Source organism: Rhineura floridana, chromosome 1 (genome assembly GCF_030035675.1).
Source record: "Rhineura floridana isolate rRhiFlo1 chromosome 1, rRhiFlo1.hap2, whole genome shotgun sequence".
NCBI classification, from domain to species: domain Eukaryota; kingdom Metazoa; phylum Chordata; class Lepidosauria; order Squamata; family Rhineuridae; genus Rhineura; species Rhineura floridana.
This window is the reverse complement of record NC_084480.1, coordinates 185,750,897-185,771,587: the sequence shown is the minus strand read 5'-3', so window position 1 is coordinate 185,771,587 and position 20,691 is coordinate 185,750,897. Positions and strand designations below refer to the sequence as shown.

General features: G+C 41.0%; 1 protein-coding gene across 10 annotated transcripts in view; it reads left to right on the top strand.

The window, feature by feature from the left end:
* The window catches only part of CTNND2 (catenin delta 2), a 1,018,171-nt gene that overhangs the window by 886,308 nt on the left and 111,172 nt on the right, over positions 1–20,691 (top strand). For 9 of the 10 annotated variants that reach the window (XR_009758379.1, XM_061589265.1, XM_061589272.1 and 6 more), the window contains 2 exons: positions 7,600–7,773; positions 14,924–15,074. Coding sequence is in view for 9 of the 10 variants with exons in the window: in XM_061589265.1 (XP_061445249.1) it covers positions 7,600–7,773; positions 14,924–15,074 (325 nt within the window). In the remaining variant the exon portion in view is untranslated. Of the gene's footprint in view, positions 1–7,599; positions 7,774–14,923; positions 15,075–17,947; positions 18,439–20,691 lie in introns of those variants that run through there. The other variant, XM_061589285.1, reaches the window with a different exon arrangement.

Genomic DNA, 20,691 nt, shown 5'->3' with positions numbered 1-20,691 from the left:
GGATGGCTTGCACAAAGTTCATCCTGTTCCTGTTCATGTTCAGTTACAGCTTCCACTGAACATGTGTGTCTTTTGCTGATGCTAGGCAGAGAAACTGGAATAATGAAAGAATCTTCATTTTCCCCCCCCTTCCCCCGAGTGACTGTATGAAAAGATTGCAAACTTGCACAAGGTGCCCGTTTCAGGTTGCTGGCCAATATAGGCCCGAAAATAGTTCTGTGGTTAGGTAGAATGAAGCAGGCCTCTATGCTGTTATTGCAGCAATACAGGAAAATAGCATGCCAGTTGCATATTGTGTTCTGGTCCTGGAGCACTTCAAAGATCGAGTCCAAAATGTCTCAAAATAAAAATCTTCTGTGATACACACGCAAAAGGAAAATGTTCCTTGGGGAGAAAACACTTCAGTACAGGAAAGAAAATATAAAAATAAAACATCCATGGCCACAGATGAGACTTCTGATCAAAGTGGACAAAACCAAAATATTGTTTTTGCAACAGACAGACAAAACACACAACAGTACAACATATTCTAAACTCCTGAGTTTCCCCATCCTCTGGCTATGTAGAGCCTTGCTCATGAAAAGTAGCCACGGAAAGCAGAGAAAAAGGATTTATACCTCTTGCTATGAATGCAAAACAAAGAGATGTTAGTGGCACAAATAGATTAAGTTCTGTTCCAAATCAGCAGGGTGTTCCAATGGTGCTCATCCTGTATGTAGAGCAGTTGCTCTAAGTGCCTGTCAAGGAATAAATGCACTAACATGCGTTATAATTGTGAACATCATTTTAAAAGAAAAAAGTTCATTAGTAATAGTGTGATTTATATGCACAAGGTATGACAATGAGGAAAGCATTTTCCTGTTGAAAGTCCTGGTCCATCTTCAGTCAAAGAGCAACTGGGGATGAGTTTCTGTTTTGGAAGCAAAGTAATATTGATTCCCAATGTGAATTCTAATATGAGGTAGACAATTACTGTGATTTTGGTCCCCTTTTGCTAATGAATTTACCTAGTCACAAGAGGGCATCACATTAGGTTTAAACAGCAAGGTGGCCTCAGCTTTGCCTATCTAGGAAATGGGCAAATCATACATTTCACAGACAAATTTAAAACAATTACCTGGGATCGAGTACCTCAAGAAGAGGTGTTATTTTCCTTATGGAAGAAAGAAAAACAGGTACAGGTTCTAATCCACAATCTAGCAACAATGATGAAGAAGAGAGAGAAAAAAAACCCCACATACAACATTTTGTTATTTCCTGTCATTTTCCCTTTTCCTGTCATTTTTCCCTTTTCTTATTACCATCAATAAATATTTCTCAAACTATCCTTCCTCTACCATCAAAATAACTTCTTTCCTAGAATCCTTCATTTTACTTACAACCTTTCTAATTCATGGGTATCTTTTCCCTGTCAAAGTGTATGGGGGGAGGAAAACATTTCTACCCACAAGGCACTACATACAAATTTAGTTGGCACTTACAATTGCCTCCCTTTATATACAGGTAAATGGGTAGAGTAGTTTCAAAAGTAATTTTGTTATTTTTGCCCCTTTGGCCACTGACAGAAAAACTAACTGTGCCAGGCTTTTATCTACAAGCAACAGCCAAAGGTTCCGGTCTAATCTAAACAAAAGGAACTCTAGTATCTTCTCCTGATTTCAAGATGTATGCTTAATACATTTGTGCTAGATCTAGGGAACAAGGGGGGGGAACCAATCTCTTTCCCTTTTCTGTAATTCTGGCTCAACATGCAGTAACAAAACAAACAAACAAACAAAAAACAGAACCACGTCAAAAGAAACGTAACATTTACAAGATAAGAAATAACTGACAAATAATGAAAAGCAAAACTTATTCTAGACAAATATCCCCCCTCTGTGAACATCTGCTATTGGGATTAATGTCAAACGGCAAGGGCTGAAATAAGAAATTATATTTAATAAGTTACAATCACATAACAGACAGCACAATAATTAGGAAAACACAGCCAATCCGTCTTTATATAAAACATAGTAAACCATAGGGATCACGTTAGACTTAAAGCATAAAACTGCTGCAGAGAAAACAATCATCCCACTGTTTAAACAGGCTGGAGAAAACAATTTTAAGAAACTTGAAAAGGAAGGGAGCTCCAAAGAAATAAAACATTCCTCAATGGCAAGGACTGAGATAAGGAGGATATAAAACATTACATCAGGAAGGAAGATGCACACAAGTAATTTGTAGCAAGCAAGACAGACAAACACAAAAAAAACTTTAATAATCTAAATTCATATCAAATAAGGAGGAAGGGAAGAAGGAGTTAACCCAGTACAGGAACAAAAGAAAAAGAAACCCTGACATTCTAAAAGGACTCGCTTAGTTCAAATCCTATACTTTCTATAAAAAAAATACTAAGAACTACTAAGAGAACAGGTGGGCAGCGCAGCTGATCCAAGCAGTTAAAAGAGGAAAAGGTAAAATCAGCATGATTTATGAACGACAGTAATGGAAGGAAAGTTCCCTTGAAAGCAAACCCACAGAAAAACTTTCATACATAAACTCAAAAAAAGCTATACGCATACAACCTCTCACTTGGGTACCCAACTCATACACATTTCTTTTATGCAAATCCTTCCTACTACCATTCTTATGTTCTTACTTCCCGGGAAAACACAAGCCTTACACACCTAGGAGTCTGACCCGTCCCTGGGCGTCCAGATACGGCTGGTCTCGCACAATCAATGGTGTTTCCTTAGTCAATAACCGTTTCTCTTTTTCTCCTTTTTCGCAAGCGCGTGACCATTCCCCCCTGAGGGCCCCTCTCCTGGATCCTTCTCTTCCGTCTCAGCACTTGAATCGGAAGAGACTTGTTTCCGCGCCGGCCGAGGAGCCCCGCCTTCGGGGCTGGAAGGCGGCGCTGGCACGGAAAGCATAATAGAACGACTTAAAATCATTCTTCTATCTGAGTCATCCTCAGAAAAATAACTTGGAGGGGGGCCTCACCGGTCAAAGATCTGTCTTTCAGCATTGTAAAAACCCTGCAATCTCTGCACTCCCATCTGCCATAGGAGCCAGAAATGCAATTAATCTGAATGTTTTACCTCAATCCGCTCCCCTACTCCTCTTAAAGGAACGGGTTTAAAGGAGCCACTCTTTGGCTACCGTTCACCCGGTGCCAATACTGCAGTTACCCGCGGTCTCACTACCGCACAGAGCTCAATCATCTTTCTCTTTTTCAGGCCTCTCTTACGCACAGGCAAGTCCTCCTCTTGCCACAGCATACACATTATTCCCAAAGGGCTGTCCTTTACCGGCACACTCCCTTTATTTCCCATGACGTCTGATAGCGGGTTTTCCTCAACTGTGCTTTATCCCCAAAATGTCAAAGTCGCCCGCTTTTATTGATAACCGAGAAAATTCTCTCGTGGCGCCTGTTATCAAATTAAGGGGTGCAATGGCAAAAAGGGGGTCCGCACAAGGGATCCCGGACGAGCCCCCAATTGTTAGGTCCAAACCCAACACGCAAGTCGCCCTGTCAACCCCAACTCGCTTATTACACCCGGGAAGAGTGCGGAGTTGAGTGCAAATGAACCCACTATCAGAGATCAAGTAACACGAGACAAAAACCTTTGCAAAGGGGACCCAATACTTACAAGCCGAAGCAGGCCAGCATGGGAACCTCGTTTATTGGTGTCATAGGGTTTATATAGGCTCACCCCGAAGTTTACAGTATCGGGCATACGTCACAAAATACAAAAGAAGCAGTTGCTAGACACTATAGCTTTGGGGCAGACAAAAGGAGGTAAAGGGGTGTAGGGGGAAGGACGAAAGTGGAAACACTAAGATTATCTCTTAGATTCCATGTCTGCATACTTCGCATGTCCTAGAGATAAGCACTATGCAACTACAGAAGAGGGGAAGAGTAAAGGGGTGGCCGGCTGCAACCGGGCGCCCCATGGGTAGGAGACAGACATGAAAATTACTACGCTTGCATATCAAAGGGTTTCACAAGTCAAGATCTGAGGGGCAGCGGAACAGCTTATAACATTTCTATGCAAGGCACCTTTATAGCAATAAACAAGGTCATAGGCATGGATGTGATACAAGAGATACATAGTAGGGAAGTTTCCAGCTTAAACCGGCTTTTATTATGCAAGCCACTGGAATGTAGGTAAGGGTCAGGTCACCAGGAAATAAACCGACATTTTATATCAAAAGTCAAATAAAGGCCACTTTGGTTCTATTTCCCATAAAGCCCAAGCTGGTTTAGATAGGACAAGTGAACTATAGTTTTACAAGCACTGGGGATTTCAATTTAACCCCAACACCATTTAATATATGCTTACCTCCCTAGAGCATTATAGGTACAATAACTCCTATTGTCAACTGCACTATTTTCTCTCATTGTTGTATAAGTTATTCTTGTTTTGTATTATGTTCTACCCAAAACCAATAAAACCATTATTTTAAAAAAAGAAAATACATTTTAGCATGTGAGCATTTTATTATTAACTTTACAAAAATTTTAATGCATTGGGTGCAATCCAGTGTTGCACAAGTGGACTTCCCCTTGTGCAACTGAACTTCACCATCCTCTCCTCCCTCAGGCCACTTCCAAAGTCTGTTCTAGAGGATTCCCCAACTGTTTTGTTTGTCCATGGACAGCATAGGATATAACCCATAGTGTTTGGATACAAAGATACTTGCTCTGAAATTGCCCTTTTTTCTTCCACATTAACATGCTGTTTTAAAAAAGTTAGGGGATGATGCAATACCTTGGTACATCTTCCTGCTTGTGTTTCTCTGTTCTTGGAGCTTCTCTGCTGCCAACTCCTTTCCTCTTTGCACCTCTTCAACCACATGGAGAGCTGTGCACATGCATTGCTACACTTGGAAAACAGAATAGCTCATGCCCTTCATGTTTATTTCAATTATTTCTAGATGTCATTAGTTATTCTAATTCAGCTGACTGATTTATTGCCTACCCTTTGCTTTGTAGACAGATTTTTGTTTTAAGTTACATCAGTTTCAGAACATTTGGGATCAGAGCATACAGGGGAAACCTGTACTTTATGTTCCTTTTGAAGTGTATTCATATTTCATTGTATACATTTATTGATTGATTTAGTAAATTTATATCCTGCCATTTAGGAAAAAGTTCCTTGCAAAGCAGCCAATATGTACATTAAATTTATAATAATATAAAAGCATTATAGTTAAAACTAAAAACACACATTTGCAATAAAATTAAACTGTGGAAGCCAGCTAGAACATTAAAACAGCACTTAGCCTGATAAAACCAGAGATCACAAAATAAAACACTATAATAATAGCCCAGTTAAAATCCTTAAAATTATGAAAAAGCAGCAGTAAACAAATGCATTTATAGTGCCTGCCTAAAGACCTGCAATGATGGAGCCCTTTGAATCTTAATCGGAACAGTGTTCCACAAATGTGGGACCACTTCCAGAAAAGCCTGGCAACCTAATTGCTTTCACACATAAATAGTGCCTTGGAAGCAGATCTCGCAATGTGAGCAGGCTGATATGGGTGAAGGCAGTTCTTCAAATAATTCAGCCTTAACCGGTACAGGGCACAGAAAGGGAACCTGTGATCCTCTGGATGCTATTGAACTACTAACTCCCATCAGTCCCAGCCAGTGTGGCCAATGGTCAGACATGGTGGCAGTTGTATGCTAACAGTATCTGGAGGGCCACGGCTTTCCCATACCTTGTTTAGGGTTTTAAAAGCCAAATGCAATACTTTTATTTGGGTCTGGAAATACACAAGTAACCACAGTACCTGGTACAATATAGTTATGTCGTGTCCAGACTACCTGGCAACCACAGTACCTGGGTGGCTACATTTTGTACCAGTTGGCATTTCCAGATTGTCTTGAAAGGCAGCTCCACATAGAGTGCATTACAGTCATCCAGCCTGGATGGCTCTAGTGCTTGGACAACCAAGGCAAGGTCTGTCCTCTCCAGATAGAGTTGCATTTGGTGTGCTGGCGTGCACTGGAGAAAAGCACTCCTGGCTACCACTTGGGCTTCCCAGTTAGCATCAAGTCTGGGATAACTCCCAAACTGCAAATGTGGTGCTTCAGGGGTTATGCAACTCTGTTTAAGACTAGTTGCAAACCTCCATCCACAGTAATCATTTTATCCACCCACGGTATCTCCATCTTCTTTAGTTTAAGCATCAGTTTGTTCACCCTCATCAAGTCCAAAACCATCTCCAGACTCCTAGTTCAGGAGTTCAACAGCCTCCATGAGAAAAGTAGATAGAAAACAGAGGTAAAGCTGTGTATCATCTGCATGCTGACAACACTTCAGCCTCCACATCTGGATGGCTTTCCCTAGTAGTTTTATGTAGTTAAAAGTGTGTATTTATTATTATTATTATTATTATTTATCACATTTGCATCCCACTTTTTTAGTCTGAACATTGAATTTTATTCATGGGATCTTCATAATTAATCTGTGTAGATGTCTTTAGAGTGTAGAATATATTTTCATATATTGCATCTCAGTAATCCTTAGTGCAAACATGTATAGCAGGTAATTTACCCCACATTCCAGATGGTGGCTGAGGGTCAGGGGTGGTGGCTTACCTGAAGCCACCTAGTGAATCCATACCAGGAGCGAGATTTAACCAGGGTCTCAGTCTATGCTACATTAGCCCTCAGGCATGCTTTCTCTACACTCCCTATTTTTAATAGCTTCTATGCTCAGTAATGTTTCTTTTTCCACTTTTTAAAAGGTGGTGATATTATTCCTTTTGAACATTTAATAGTTTTCTGTAGGACACTGATGCATCTATGCTAGCTGCATCACTCAATATCTGCCCTGAGGAGCAGCATGAGAGCTGCTTTTCTGTGGCGCAATCCCCATGTCATTGTGGTAAGCATCCTTCTGGGCCAGTAACAATTTGATGCGAATGAGAAAGTGGTTCCAATAATCACATGCATGCTGTGGCCATTTGAGTTCACACCACAGGGAAGCAGCCTCCACACCCATGAATGCATATCAAGGGGACCTCAAGAACTGTTCCATCTGAACAAGTGTTTCCCCATAATAATGTCAGTGGCTTGTTGCCAGCAAGATTTCTATTCATAGTTTTTCTATGTGACTTAGGAAAATACTGGATGAGATCTTCAACTTCTGCTAATCAGCATCTGCTGATGTTCAAAATACAGTGTACTGGTATATTGCATTATATTGAATTTTTTCTCTGGGTGCCCCTGCCTGCAAGTGGCAATTGGAGAAAGGGCCAGTCCCATCATCGGAACTCTCTTCCACAGACAGATTTCAGTACCAGACTAAATTCTTGTTGTTCACCCAGAATTTTAATTTACTCTTATCTGATGTATTCCTGGTTTTATCTGCTTCTGATTATTGCTGCTTGCTTTATTTGTGCTCATTTTGTAATGTTTTAATTGTATTTGTGTTTTAATTAAGTCATTCTTGATTGTGAGTTGCTTTGAAGCCTTTTAGTAGAAAAGTTATAAATATGGAGTGTATGTTAAAAATAAAATCTCACAGCAATATATTTAGTTCGGTGTTCTCTTTCATATTGTCATATTTTGTAACGTTTGCCTTTTTTCTGTCCTCCCAGTGGGATGGTGTAGGTCCTCTCCCCGACTGTGCAGAACCACCAAAAGGAATCCAGATGCTGTGGCACCCATCCATAGTCAAACCCTACCTCACGCTTCTCTCTGAGTGCTCAAATCCAGACACATTGGAAGGGGCAGCAGGTGCACTACAGAATTTGGCTGCAGGTAGTTGGAAGGTATGAAACCTACATCTCCGCTCAGTCAGGCTTTTGCTAAGCCTGCCAGAGGTGCAGTGAATTGATTCATGAAAAGCTGACCACAATCAGGAAACATTGCTGTTTTTATAATAAAAGTTTTAAAAGAAACTTTTCCTGTCAGGAAGACAAATAAGTGGGTTCTGTGGTTGACTCCAAGGTCTGTCTGAACTCTGTACCTTTAAACTGTTAAACATTAACATGGGTAAAGTAGGGGCCAAAATGGTTTATCCACTCTGCTCACTTGCTTCAGTTAAACAAAGCAGTCTACTTGCAGGGACCTCCAGTTGCACTTGGTGACAACTTCAGCAAAGGGCCAAGGATAAATGAGAATACATAGGATATGGGTTCTTTAACTGGGGTCGAGGAACAAGCTGAAGCTGCTCCATTGACTTACTGTGAGACAAGGATTGATTTGCAGAAAATCTTTCCTTAGAACTTAATTAGTCCCACACCAAGATGCATTGGCTCAGGTACTGTAACACTGATGTGATTTAATACATTTGTTTCCATATTATGCCAGCATGTTTTATTTATGCTATGAAGCCGTTAATTCAGTGTAATAATCTATATGGACTAGGTAGTAGAACACATGATTTATCCTGCCACGGCTAGCTAAAAAGAGCCCATATATCAATAAGATGCATGGTTTGTCATGTCCAAGGTAAGCATGTTTGACCAAACAATCACTCTTTGAAATGGGAGGTCAGCAAACAAAATTGGTACAGCTGAGCAGCGAATGAAATAATCTGCTTATCTAGAAAACTTGTATAGAATAAGCAGTGTCTCTCTAAGCTTCTTCATTCTGCTCTGTCAATTTGCTTCAAATGTGTTTGACCCCAGAGGAGACTGTTTCCAGGAGAAAAGAAAATGCCTAATCCTCCTTGTATATCCTTTGCTTAAGCAAAGTCATTTAGTCTGCCGCTTACCAATGGTGGTGCCTTTTTATCATGTAGAAAATATTTATTCACAAGAATCTGACTGCAAATACAGCTTTCTCCATACTAATCAGCAAATGCCCTCTAAATGATAACACTTTTTGGTGGTAGCCAGCAAGCACATCTGTGATATACAGTGACAGTATCCTTGTGAAAGTGCCCAAGGAACTCACATATATGAAATGCTGTAGACCAGGAGTTTGCGGTGATAGTCTGTGGAGCACCAGTGGTCTGTGAGCTTTGTTTGAGTGGTCCATTCAGGCTCGGCTCCAGCAGTGGCCCAGGTGGGGCACTGGCCGAGGGCCCAGGAGTGCAGAGGAGCCCCTCACTGGCCCCAGCAGAATGGGATCTGCTGCTTGTTGTTGATCCTATCCTATTCCAATGGGCAGGAAGTGTTTTTTCCTGGCTAGCTTCTTTTTTTCTCCAGTTCATGAGGATGGAGGGGAAATTGAGGGGTTAAAGCTGAGCCCAGAGGGTTTCCTCAACTTGGCCACTGTCTCACTCAGTGCCAGTGTTGAGGATTTTGTCTAGGCTAGTTGTGTCCTAATCTCTGTGGTATTAACCCCGTAAATGCCCTCCAAGGGGCAGGGCAAGCAGCGGGGACTCATTGGCAGTAGCTTGGGAACCATGGCAGGAATGCCCCCAGTGCACTTACAGGCAGAGGTTTGGCATTCCTTCTCTCTCTCTCTCTCTCTCTCTCCCCTTTCTGATTCCTTCGTCACCCCAGTCTTTCTGTTCACGTTTTGTTTTACTTTAAAAGGATGAGGCCAAGAGGGAGGAGGAGTGTGGTTTGAGGGGGAAAGCAAGAGGGCAAGGGCCCCCCTGATAGCCTTTGCCCATGGGCCGCCAGAAACCTGGAGCTGACCCTGGGTCCATGGCATGTCTGCATTAAATATTCATATTAATTTTGTATTGCTTCTTATATTTCTTACATTGTATTTTATTGCATTACAGTTTGAACTCTATACAATTTATTTCTATATAAGAAATAAAAGGAGCAATAAAATACAATTTAAAATCATACAGCTTCTAGCACAGCGCTTTACAATTGCTACAACAGGCAGAAAAATCATGGAATAGTCCACCAAGACTGTCAGCAATTTTCAAGTGGTCAGTGAGGGAAAATGTTTAGGAGCCACTGCTTGTAGATTAAAGCATTCTCACTTCACCAAAACCAATCATCCAGTTCTTTTAACGATATCCCAGATCAGACGGTGGTGAGTCTCCCACTGGGGGGGGGGGGATTCCGTAACTGTGGAATAGCTCCCACAAAAACCCTTCCCCATGTGATCATGAGAGATGCCAACAGGATTTTCAGGGCCCAGTATGCTATAAGTGAATTGGGCCTTCCATCCTACTTAGAAAAGACAGCAGAAATTTACATTAAATTGTCATGCTTTATGCTGTATGCAGATATATACAAATTTGTGTCCTCTTTTACAGATGGGGCAGGCCCCAAAATATATCAGGGACCACACAGAAGTAATGAGATGTCTGAGAAACAGAATGTCAACAGATAAAATTTTTCTATTAATGTATTTCCATTCTAGAAAAAGCTCAACCTGTTGAACAGTAGAGTTTTCATAATTGATCTTTGGCTAACAATACAACATTCAGTGCAAGACCAGGCATGGCATTTCAGATTTGGGATGGAAGATCAAAACGTATGTCAAATTTACAACAACCAAAGCTCAGATGCCAATAAATGAAAGAGTTAATTGTTAAAAAGGAAGCAAGAGAATCTAAGAGCATTTATCATGGTTATTTTTTTATAGCTCACACTAACTATAGAAGTTCTATTAGCACAAAACAAACAGTCATCATGCTTAGGTTTGTTTTGCTTTTTACCAGAAAGGAACTGTTGACAAGAATAAACCCATTTAAGTGTGTATACCAGCAGCAACAGACCATGAATTCCTCTATTACCACCCCTCACAGGTGGAAAAGTAACTAATCTCCCCCCCCAATGTTGCTGCTATAGTCAACAGGCCCCAACTGCATTGCCCTAAAAAAAAAAAAACACGCCAAGAGACTAGATGACAAGACGAGATTACACTGCAGGGTTCGTGTTCACTACTCTCAGCCCCCATCCCAAGCAGTATGGGTATACAGACAGTAGGCTACTTTGCAGGACTGATGCAGTCCATGCCCTCTGAACCACAATATGAGTTTGAGTTCGCATTAACATGGTAATTTTTAAATGTACAGGTACTCAGGAAAAAAGTTTTTTTCTGTGAGAATAAAATCTGTGTTACAAAGAACATGAACTCCTGTCTTTGTTGCTACCTTTTGCTGCAGCTCAGTCAAAGCTACCTTAAAATTCTGAATTTCTCCCTTTTTTCTCTCTGGACAATAATCACTTCTTTGCAGGGAACACAAAAAACAGCTTCAAAATGAGCAAGGAAAGCCCTTCAAAATGAGAGAGTTCCTTCTTCATTGTCTGAATCGAGAAAAGCTAGAGTCCCACATGCACCAAGGAAGACCCAAAAACATTTTCAAAATGAAGTCCTTCTCCATTAATGGGTTCTTTTCTTGGGGGGGGTAGAGAAAGAGAGACTCTGTACATTTCTTTATAGCATTCATCAATCTCAGCTGTGACTTCATTCACTGGCTAAAAGTACTAAAAGGCGGGAGAGACTCATTCCGAACAAAGCAATTGCTTAGAATGGTGCCCATTCATTTTGCTTCAAGACTCTTGTTCTACAAAAGTTAGAAACTTGCTTTTTTAAAAAAATGAAAGGTCAGAGACTGGGCCCCCTGCTGGCTCTGGTCCTGGTACAAGAGTAGACCCTGTAATCTCCTCCTGCCCCTTGGTGTGCCTTCTCATATAAAAGTCCATTGCCCTTTATGTAGATGACCTTGAGAATTGCCTGACCTGACAATGGTCTCAGCGCACCAGATGCTATATAGCATTTGGCTAAGCAGGTACAGAGTTTATGGGTGACCACGGGGACCTCATATAAGCCACTCAGAACTTTCTAAAGGAAGAACTGGCTATCAATGAAGTCAACTAAAGATAACCGCTTAGAGGTTTTTTATAATCAAGCAGTATATAAATTTTGTTAAATAAAATAAAAATAAACTAGAAGCAACAATAGCAGCAGCAAATGGAGCCAGTTTCAAATTACACGAAAAGGAGGATTCTGCAACAGAAAATGGATAGCAGCTGGTTAAAAATAATTCAGAAAAAAGTATTAAAAAACCAAGATGATGTACTTATGCAGTTAGAAAAGACAGTTATATATCTGCCATTAAAATTATTTCTATCCATATAACATATCTTTCTTATTTTGCACAGGGCTGCTGTTAAGGGAGAATGCAAGAGCATTGCTAGAGGGAAAAGCAGCCCACAGAGATAATTTAGTGGCTGCAAACAGCTGATGTGGCAAGGGTTAAACACCCCCTTCCCTCCTCTCAGCTGCTGTTGTTTCCCACGTGCATGTAGCCTGTAGTTGGCACCTTAGATTGCTAGGCTAATCCTCTGAAGAATAAAGCCCTGCAAATGATGTTTATTATAACAGTGGCAAACTAAGGCGTATTGCAGTGTTTTCCTCCTTAATTACTTTGACTATTCTAAGAATGGACAGTTCTACTGAAAGGCAACATCATGATGAGCTCTGAATCTACAGAGCAACGTCTAGTAGTTATGCCCCACAAATTCCATTATCTCAGATAATTTAATGCAACTTCCATGCATGTCTTTGACAATTTAGCAGCAATTGGAAGCAAAAGAAATAGTTTTATTTCCCTGGCTTACTTCCCTATGAATTGGAGCAAGCTGTTCCCATAGGGATCCCTCTCCTTTTCATGCTGAGCAATTATTTGAACACTGATGTCAGACTGATTTATGGAGTAACTGGATGATTGTCTATTGGCAAGCCATCAAACTTTAAAAGACACCAAAAAAAACCTCCTTTGTCTTTCCCCATTTTATTTTTATTTATCCTTCAGTAGACTTATGGAAGCTTATTGACCTGCAATCTAGAAATGCAAGAATGTTTCTCAATGGCTCTAGGCAAACTGAAAGAATAATCAGGACACACAAGAGTGAATCTATTTCTCAGTCCTTGGGGAAGAATGAAGAAGCTGTCTTTTAGCATCTCAGCCAGAATGTCCCTGCAGTACAGACTGCACAGGATAATTGCTTGCAAATATATCCTAATTGACCGGTTAGGTGCCCAGAGATATCTCACATGATTAATAAAGGTGCCCATAAGGTTCATGACTTGAAGGCATGAATGAGATTATAGTTTCAATCACAATGACAGTTTGTGGGCTTCTCTCTGTGGATTCTCTCCAGGGGGCTAAAACAAACTGTTGCTCAATGTGAGAAAACTGTATGTGGGCCTTTTGGCTTCCCCCACTTTGAGCAGCAGACTTTATCACATACTGTGTTTGAAACCTCTGTTACTTTCAAAAGTCATTTGTCATACAGGATGGAGACTGTTGTTGGAGAAGTGCAAGCACAAAATCCATACGGTTGCACAGACAGAAACAAAGTTAGTTGTGTAGTTCTTTTGGATCCTATATTTTGTGTCACAGGTTTCCTGCAGTTCTGGGAAACAGTTCTGGAGGCTAGGATAAATTAGCTCATAATAGAGCCAGTGTGGTGTAGTGGTTAGAGTGTTGGACTATGACTTGGGAGACCAGGGTTCAAATTCCCACACAGCCATGAAGCTCACTGGGTGATCTTGGGCCAGTCACTGCCTCTCAGCCTCAGAGGAAGGCATTGGTAAACCACCCCTGAATACCGCTTACCTTGAAAACCCTATTCATAGGGTCACCATAAGTCAGAAGCGACTTGAAGGCAGTTCATTTGATTTTCAAGATGCTGCCAGAACTAATGCTCACTTTGCAGCCAACCTATGAAGCTGATAAACCCACAACATTATTGAAAAGATGTACTTTTTCTATAAAGCATGCTAGCTTTAGGGATGCCAGGAGGTGGCAACTGACAACACAAATTTGCTGCATGGGACAAACTACCTATATTTTGAGGATGAGAGCCCTGGCACATCAGTAGTAATTAATCTGTGCAGAGAACAGGTTCCATTCTCTGAGCGTTCCATGCTACTGGTTTCATGCTCTGTCGGCTCAAAATTCTTTCTCCCAAATTGTCTTGTGTGACAGTCATTCACTTTCACAGATGATATCATCACAGCTCAGTGGCAGAGCATCTGCTTTGCATGCAGAAGATCCCAGGTTAAATCCCCAGCATGACCAGGAAGTGCTGGGAGAGACCCTTAGTCTGAAATCCTGAAGAACCTCTGCCGGTCACTGTAGACAGTGCTGAGCTATATGGATCAATGGTCAGACTAGGCATAAAGCATAAGAACATAAGAAGAGCCTGCTGGATCAGGCCAGTGGCCCATCTAGTCCAGCATCCTGTTCTCACAGTGGCCAACCAGGTGCCTGGGAGAAGCCCGCAAGCAGGACCCGAGTGCAAGAACACTCTCCCCTCCTGAGGCTTCCGGCAACTGGTTTTCAGAAGCATGCTGCCTCTGACTAGGGTGGCAGAGCACAGCCATCATGGCTAGTAGCCGTTGATAGCTTTTTATGTTTTTAATATATATATACCCATTTAAAAAAACTTAGTATACATTGCACTATATCCTTCTTTTGAAAACAAAGAATAATAAAGGTGTTAGAAATCTAGGTTATGTAGTATAGCAATAGTATTTATATAGCACTTTTTCTAAATGGTTCAAGCACTTCACTTGTATTAGTAGTCCTTACAGCCAACATGTAATGCCGGCCAATATCCTTACCATCCTTCAATCCTGGTTCAGGATGAGAATTAATGCCAAAATAATTTTTAACTATGGGAAAGGATGGGGATAACTTGTACCAGATAATAAAGGGGCTGGGAGAAGAGAGCATACATTCTCATTGCCCGCTCCCAGTCTTTTACTATGGTTAAGTGTATAAGTACATAAACACATTTATGAAGAAAGAATCATTTGAATGGTTTTAAATCAGCAACTTTCACTTGCTGATTACCTGTTCAAATCAAAGTGAGACTGAACATCAGTGAGATTTAAAATCATGTCTGTTAAGCTCCTTTTAGCACATTTGGCAGTGAAGAAACTATAAGCATTTTCTTCTAAACAATTGTCTTCATAATAATGCCTTGCTGTTTCAGTTAATAGACCTCCTTTCTTTTTCATTCTCCCTCGTATAATATTTTGTTGCAGTGGTCAGTCTATATCCGTGCTGCTGTACGGAAAGAAAAAGGCCTGCCAATACTGGTAGAGCTGCTTCGAATAGACAATGACCGAGTAGTATGTGCGGTTGCAACAGCTTTACGGAATATGGCCTTAGATGTCCGAAATAAAGAGCTAATAGGTAAGTGCTTTCATTTTACTATATGTTATTTGAAAACATAATTCTTTTCCCTTCCACCACAGCATGCTACAATCAAATGTGCGTAATTTTTAAATGCTGTTCTGTGAGAAATAACTATTAAATGTTCTTTAGCATTAAGATATTTCCAGCAGTTGTTTTCTTCTATACTCAGTTATGTTTACATTTTTTAACACAGATAACAGTCTCAAAATGTTTGTTTTAACCCAGGATAATTTTCTGTGTTGTTGCTTTTTAATGTTAGGGGGCATTCAAACATACTTGCAACTACTCAAATGTATAGTATAAGTAGTACAGTTCAGGAAAACTTGATTATTAGAATCATATAAACTCTTTTTGTATGGAGCATATTGGAAATCTATTACATATGTTTTGGCATGTGATTATTGATTGATATAGTATCGACACTGGGATGCTCATCAGTAATTTGGTTGCATGAAATGGGCAAGTTGACTGGCTGACAGTTGAGTTCTGTTGATTCTATATCATAGTCAGAACTATGATGTGAATTTTACTCATGAATTGCAACATTTTATCCCAATTGTGGTTACAGTGTTTTTATGTCAGTAAGAACTACAAAGCCAATACTGTGCACTGACTTACCAAACTAAAGTAACAGCAGTAGATTCTTTTTCAGAAGGCTGATAAAGATTCCAGGAAGGAAAGATGACATTCATGTCCACAGTAGCCATTTTTTAGTTCATGTGGAAATGTCTCAAAATTATCTGTCCAGGCATGACCTGATTCAACATAAGATTATGCATTTTCACCATGAAATTTAAAATGCTTTTTCTAGTGATCTTTTGTGGATCCATGTCAACTTTCTAAGCTTTATCATCTGAGTTTGCTGCTTAAAACCTCTCTTTGTTGGCAGCCACAACAAAAAGCAAAATGTTTTCTGGGACCAAATTCTTCACTCATTCTTTAAAGGTGGATCCTTTATTGTCAAATTTATGGCGTAAAAAATTTATTTAACTGCCAGGTTTTAATTCTCCTGTGGATAAATATAGAAATTCAGATAACTGTCAGTCTATCATCTTCAGTACACAGACTACAGTTTAAAAAGGAAATTATATTAAAGAGTAAAGAAGCCCACAGTAGGTTTTTAGAGTTACTTCAGATGCCACTGTGGTGTAGTGGTTAAGGTGTTGGATTATGACTTGGGAGACCAGGGTTCAAATCCCCACATAGCCATGAAGCTCACTGGGTGACCTTGGGCCAGTCACTGCCTCTCAGCCTCAGAGGGAGGCAATGGTAAACCCCCTCTGAATACCACTTACCAGGAAAACCCTATTTGTAGGGTTGCCATAAGTCGGAATCAACTTGAAGGCAGTACATTTACATATTCAGATGCCACTTTTCCCACTCACATCTTAAAGATGTGAGACCTAAATGTATATGTGCCAGTCATCCCTTTATCATTCAGTGACTACAGCATTAAGTGATGACCTACAGAGAGCCCATCAACCACCACATAGAAAAGTTTTATAGTGCCTCTCATTGTCTTGAAACAATTCTTTTCAGTGAAAGTAGTTCACACTTTTAGTCTAGATTTATACATATAACTTATTTCTGTAACAAAAGGTGGGGAATCATATGATTAAATCATCCCATCCCTGCACACTTAAAAAGACTAGATGTCAGGGAGAAGTTTTCTCTGTATTTTTGCCCCATGGAGGACCTTTCAATATGCAACCCCCCACCAGAAGTCTATCCTGAAACAATTATCTTTAGACCTGCCCTCAATGACAGTTCCTTTAGAGATTAGTTATGTAGTGATGAGTTTGTTGGAGACCCTCTTAGGACTCTCCATCATACTCAGGATTTCAAGACAGTTCTTCAGATGCAAAGGGTGCTGAGTCCCAAGTCCTAAGCCATGATAGATACAGGAAGTGCTTGCACACATGCATACACACTGTTTAAAATGGAATGTTCATAAAAATATTTTTGAAATGTGATTTTTAAAAAAGTAAAAAGAAAATGAAACTGTGCCTATCTAAGTGGTATTTAGGAAATGTGTAGAAAGCTACTGAGGATTGCTTATGTTCAATTCAGAACCAAACTAACTGTTGTCAGAAGGATGTGATGATGATTGGTGCTCCATTGCATTCAACCAACAATATAGTATCTTTATCTGCTACAGACTTGTAACCTTGTGAGTTATGATGTTTGTATGACATGATGTTCCTACTCGGTTTTTAGTAATCAGTTCATAACATTTTGTACATGTGCTGCATGAATTTTCAGGCAACAGTACATTTTTATTGGAATATAACAGACCTACAAAATATAGCTTCATCTTTGGATTGTTAAGCTGATACAAATTTACATGGATGCCAAAAACTGTTAGCATTGGAACATATTATTTCTCAATGCTTATTGGAAAGAAGATCAGAAAATATTGGGTTGAATTTGAGTCCGCCATTGCTGCTTTTATGTCACTATGTTCACTGTTATGCTTCATGTAACATGGCATGAGGCAGAGAATCCTTGAGCAGAGGGAGGGAGAAAACACTTCCCCAAAAGGATCTACAGGATTATAAAACAAAATGTTAACTTCACTCAGCCTGCCCAATGGGTAGATTAAAGTTGGGTTCAAAATAGTCTTACCTAGGATAATTTAATAACCTAATCCTTTCCTTCCAAGAAATATATCAATCGAAAAGTAAAGTGTATATGTAAATGATATCTTATAATGTCTGCAGTATTCCTAGATTTCTCCCTCCCAGATCTTGTGACTTGTTTAATTTTGCAAGCCACTTCCATATTGGCCAGGGAGGTAGGAAGGGATGGGATATAAATAATAACTTCTCAGTACCTGCCTTACAAGTCTGTTGCTTTTGTTTGTTTAACAGCCCACTTGTCCTGTCAACTTATTCTGGAAGATGATGTGGCACCGTGTGGGCATCGTGTCCCTACCCCACAAGCTCCACAAATACTAGCTGATAGGCTGCCTCTAGTCCTTCAGTGCTTTCTGTCTGCCAACCATTTGTGGAGGTCAACTTGAGACCTTTATCAGCTCTGTAGGTCCTTCACTCTTCCTAGCACAGCAGGTCACCAGTCCCTGTAAAAGAAGAATCTTTTAAAATATGCTTGTCATTAACTGTCGTATTTAACACATCCCTTTTCTTTCCCAAGCTACTGGTTTTGTAGGACATCACTGTAGAGGAAGTTGTTTCATTGATGTGATTGCCTCCCCACACCTAGGGCCGGCTCCATGCATGCCAGGGCCCTTGGGCACCAGCCTGCCCTGGGCCCCTCTGCTTCCCTTCCACAATCCGCAGCAGGAGCGTGGATCGCAGGACAGGAGCTTCCGAGCCACCCGCCATCCCCCCGCTTCACCTACCTTTCTCTGCTTTTTTTTGCAGCTGCGCACCCTGCACATACAGGGTTGCCATCAGTCAAGATGGTGGCCAAGGTTTCTGTAAGGGGCTGAAGCCTCTGCCGCCATCTTGGTTGATGGCATGCACATGTGCACATTGCTGCCATCAACCAAGTTGGCAGCAGAGGCTCCAGCCCCTTACGGAAACCTCGGCTGTCATCTTGATGGCAACCCTGCACGCATTGCAAAAAACAGCAGAGAGAAAGGTAGGTGAAGTGGGGGGATGGTGGTCGGTTTGGAAGCTCCCCCATCCTGCGATCCACGGCTCCTGCCACAGATCATGGAAGGGGAGTGGAGGGGCCCCTCAGGGGCCTCTGTAGCTCCAGGGGCCCTCAGGCTAGTGCCCCACCTGGCCGCCCTTTAGAACCGGCCCTGCCCACACCCTCAATTACCTGAAAAATCAAATATTTTTTAAGGAAAGGAAAATTATGTTAATTCAGTGATACTTACCATGCAAACCTGTATGGAGAGAGACTGGTATAAATTACCATAAACACTAGAAATTCCTTTTATTGAAATATAATATGTTTTCCCATAAGCTCAAAGCAGTTAACAAACTAACAAAACACCTAGAACACCAGTTGAAACAAACAGTAACAAGGAAATATTATTCAATTTCTGAAAGAACAACCACAAAGAAAAAAAATCATTTAAAGGTATGCTGAAACTATAATTTTCTGTAGGAGCTGAATTGGGTTTCGTTTTGTCTTTCAACTGAAAAAATAGGCCATTTTATGTGAAAGCTTGCTCTTGGTTAATCGTAATAGGATGCAAGGGAGCAGATTTTGCCTGATAGTTTAGCCTTGGCTGAACATACCTAACAGACGATCTTTTTATTTTACTATTATAAATAAATAAACATAAAAAAGATGGTCTGTTGGGTATGTTTGGCCAAGGCCAAACTTTCAGACAAAAAAATTGTCTTGCAGTGGATGTACTGCTTAGGAGAAACATTCTGAGAGGACTGTTTGAGTTGGTTCACCCACACATGAATGAGGTGAACTATCACAGATCAAATGTTGCAGATAGATTTTTCATATCACCTCAAACATAACGCTTTTTGATGCAGTCAGTTCACACATTCAACAGAGAATCATCAAGTGCTGAGTAACACAAACATGAGTTAAGTTAACCAGCTCTTTACTTTATAAAATTCTGTGCTTTCTGAACATTCACTGTCAAGATATTCTGTTTGGGGTTTTCTCCCCTTTAACACTGTGTTTCAAGCGTTACAAGATGCAACATGACCATAGTATTTTCCTTTGCACATTTCAGATCACATCATGTTGTCGTATGCTCAGTCAAGTGCCTGGTGCAGGAGAGGGAGCAGTTAATGTTGCATTCCCTTACTATTGACTAAAGATAAACAAAGCAAGCTCATGTATTCCAGACAGTTGTGACTTCAACCTAAACACATTATATTACAGTGTTGCATAGAACTAAGAACCAGCGTGGTGTAGTGGTTAGAGTGTTGGACTATGACCTGGGCGACCAGGGTTCGAATCCCCACATAGCCATGAAGCTCACTGGGTGACCTTGGGCCAGTCACTGCCTCTCAGCCTCAGAGGAAGGCGATGGTAAACCCCTTCTGAATACCGCTTACCATGAAAACCCTATTCATAGGGTCGCCATAAGTTGGAATCGATTTGAAGGCAGTCCATTTCCATTTTTCATAGAATTCCAAGGAGATTTTCCTCAAAGTAAGTGTGTTTAGGATACAGGTACTAGATTTAAAGATGCTGACTGTCTTTTGTGACTTGACTGTGTTGAGATGTAATATGTGCCAGTATCTGGATTTGAGATCAGACAGTGACTGGGCTTTTAGGCTGCCAGGTAGCCTGGGCTGCAGTCTAAGCCCCCTTTTCAGTGGGCTGAGGAAGGGGTTGGATTGGGCAGAGGTGCCCCTCCACTTAGCCCTACTGGTCTCCATTCACAGAGTGATGCTAGTGTCACTCCATCAGTGCAGAGATCCCCATTCTACCTGCTGAATGGAGGAACGTAAAAACCACCCTGGAAATCCCCAAACCGGGGCATTCCAGGAAACCCCCGAAGCAGCCCAGGATCCATTGACAGCACTGGGCTCTGCCCATGCCTGATTGCTGCACCAGCTCCACATTGGCACAGTGATTTGCCTGCCCCACCGCTTCCATCACAGCTTGTGTGAGCAACAGGGCTATGAATATGGTAGTGCCTTTGCCAGTCCATCATGCCTTTGCA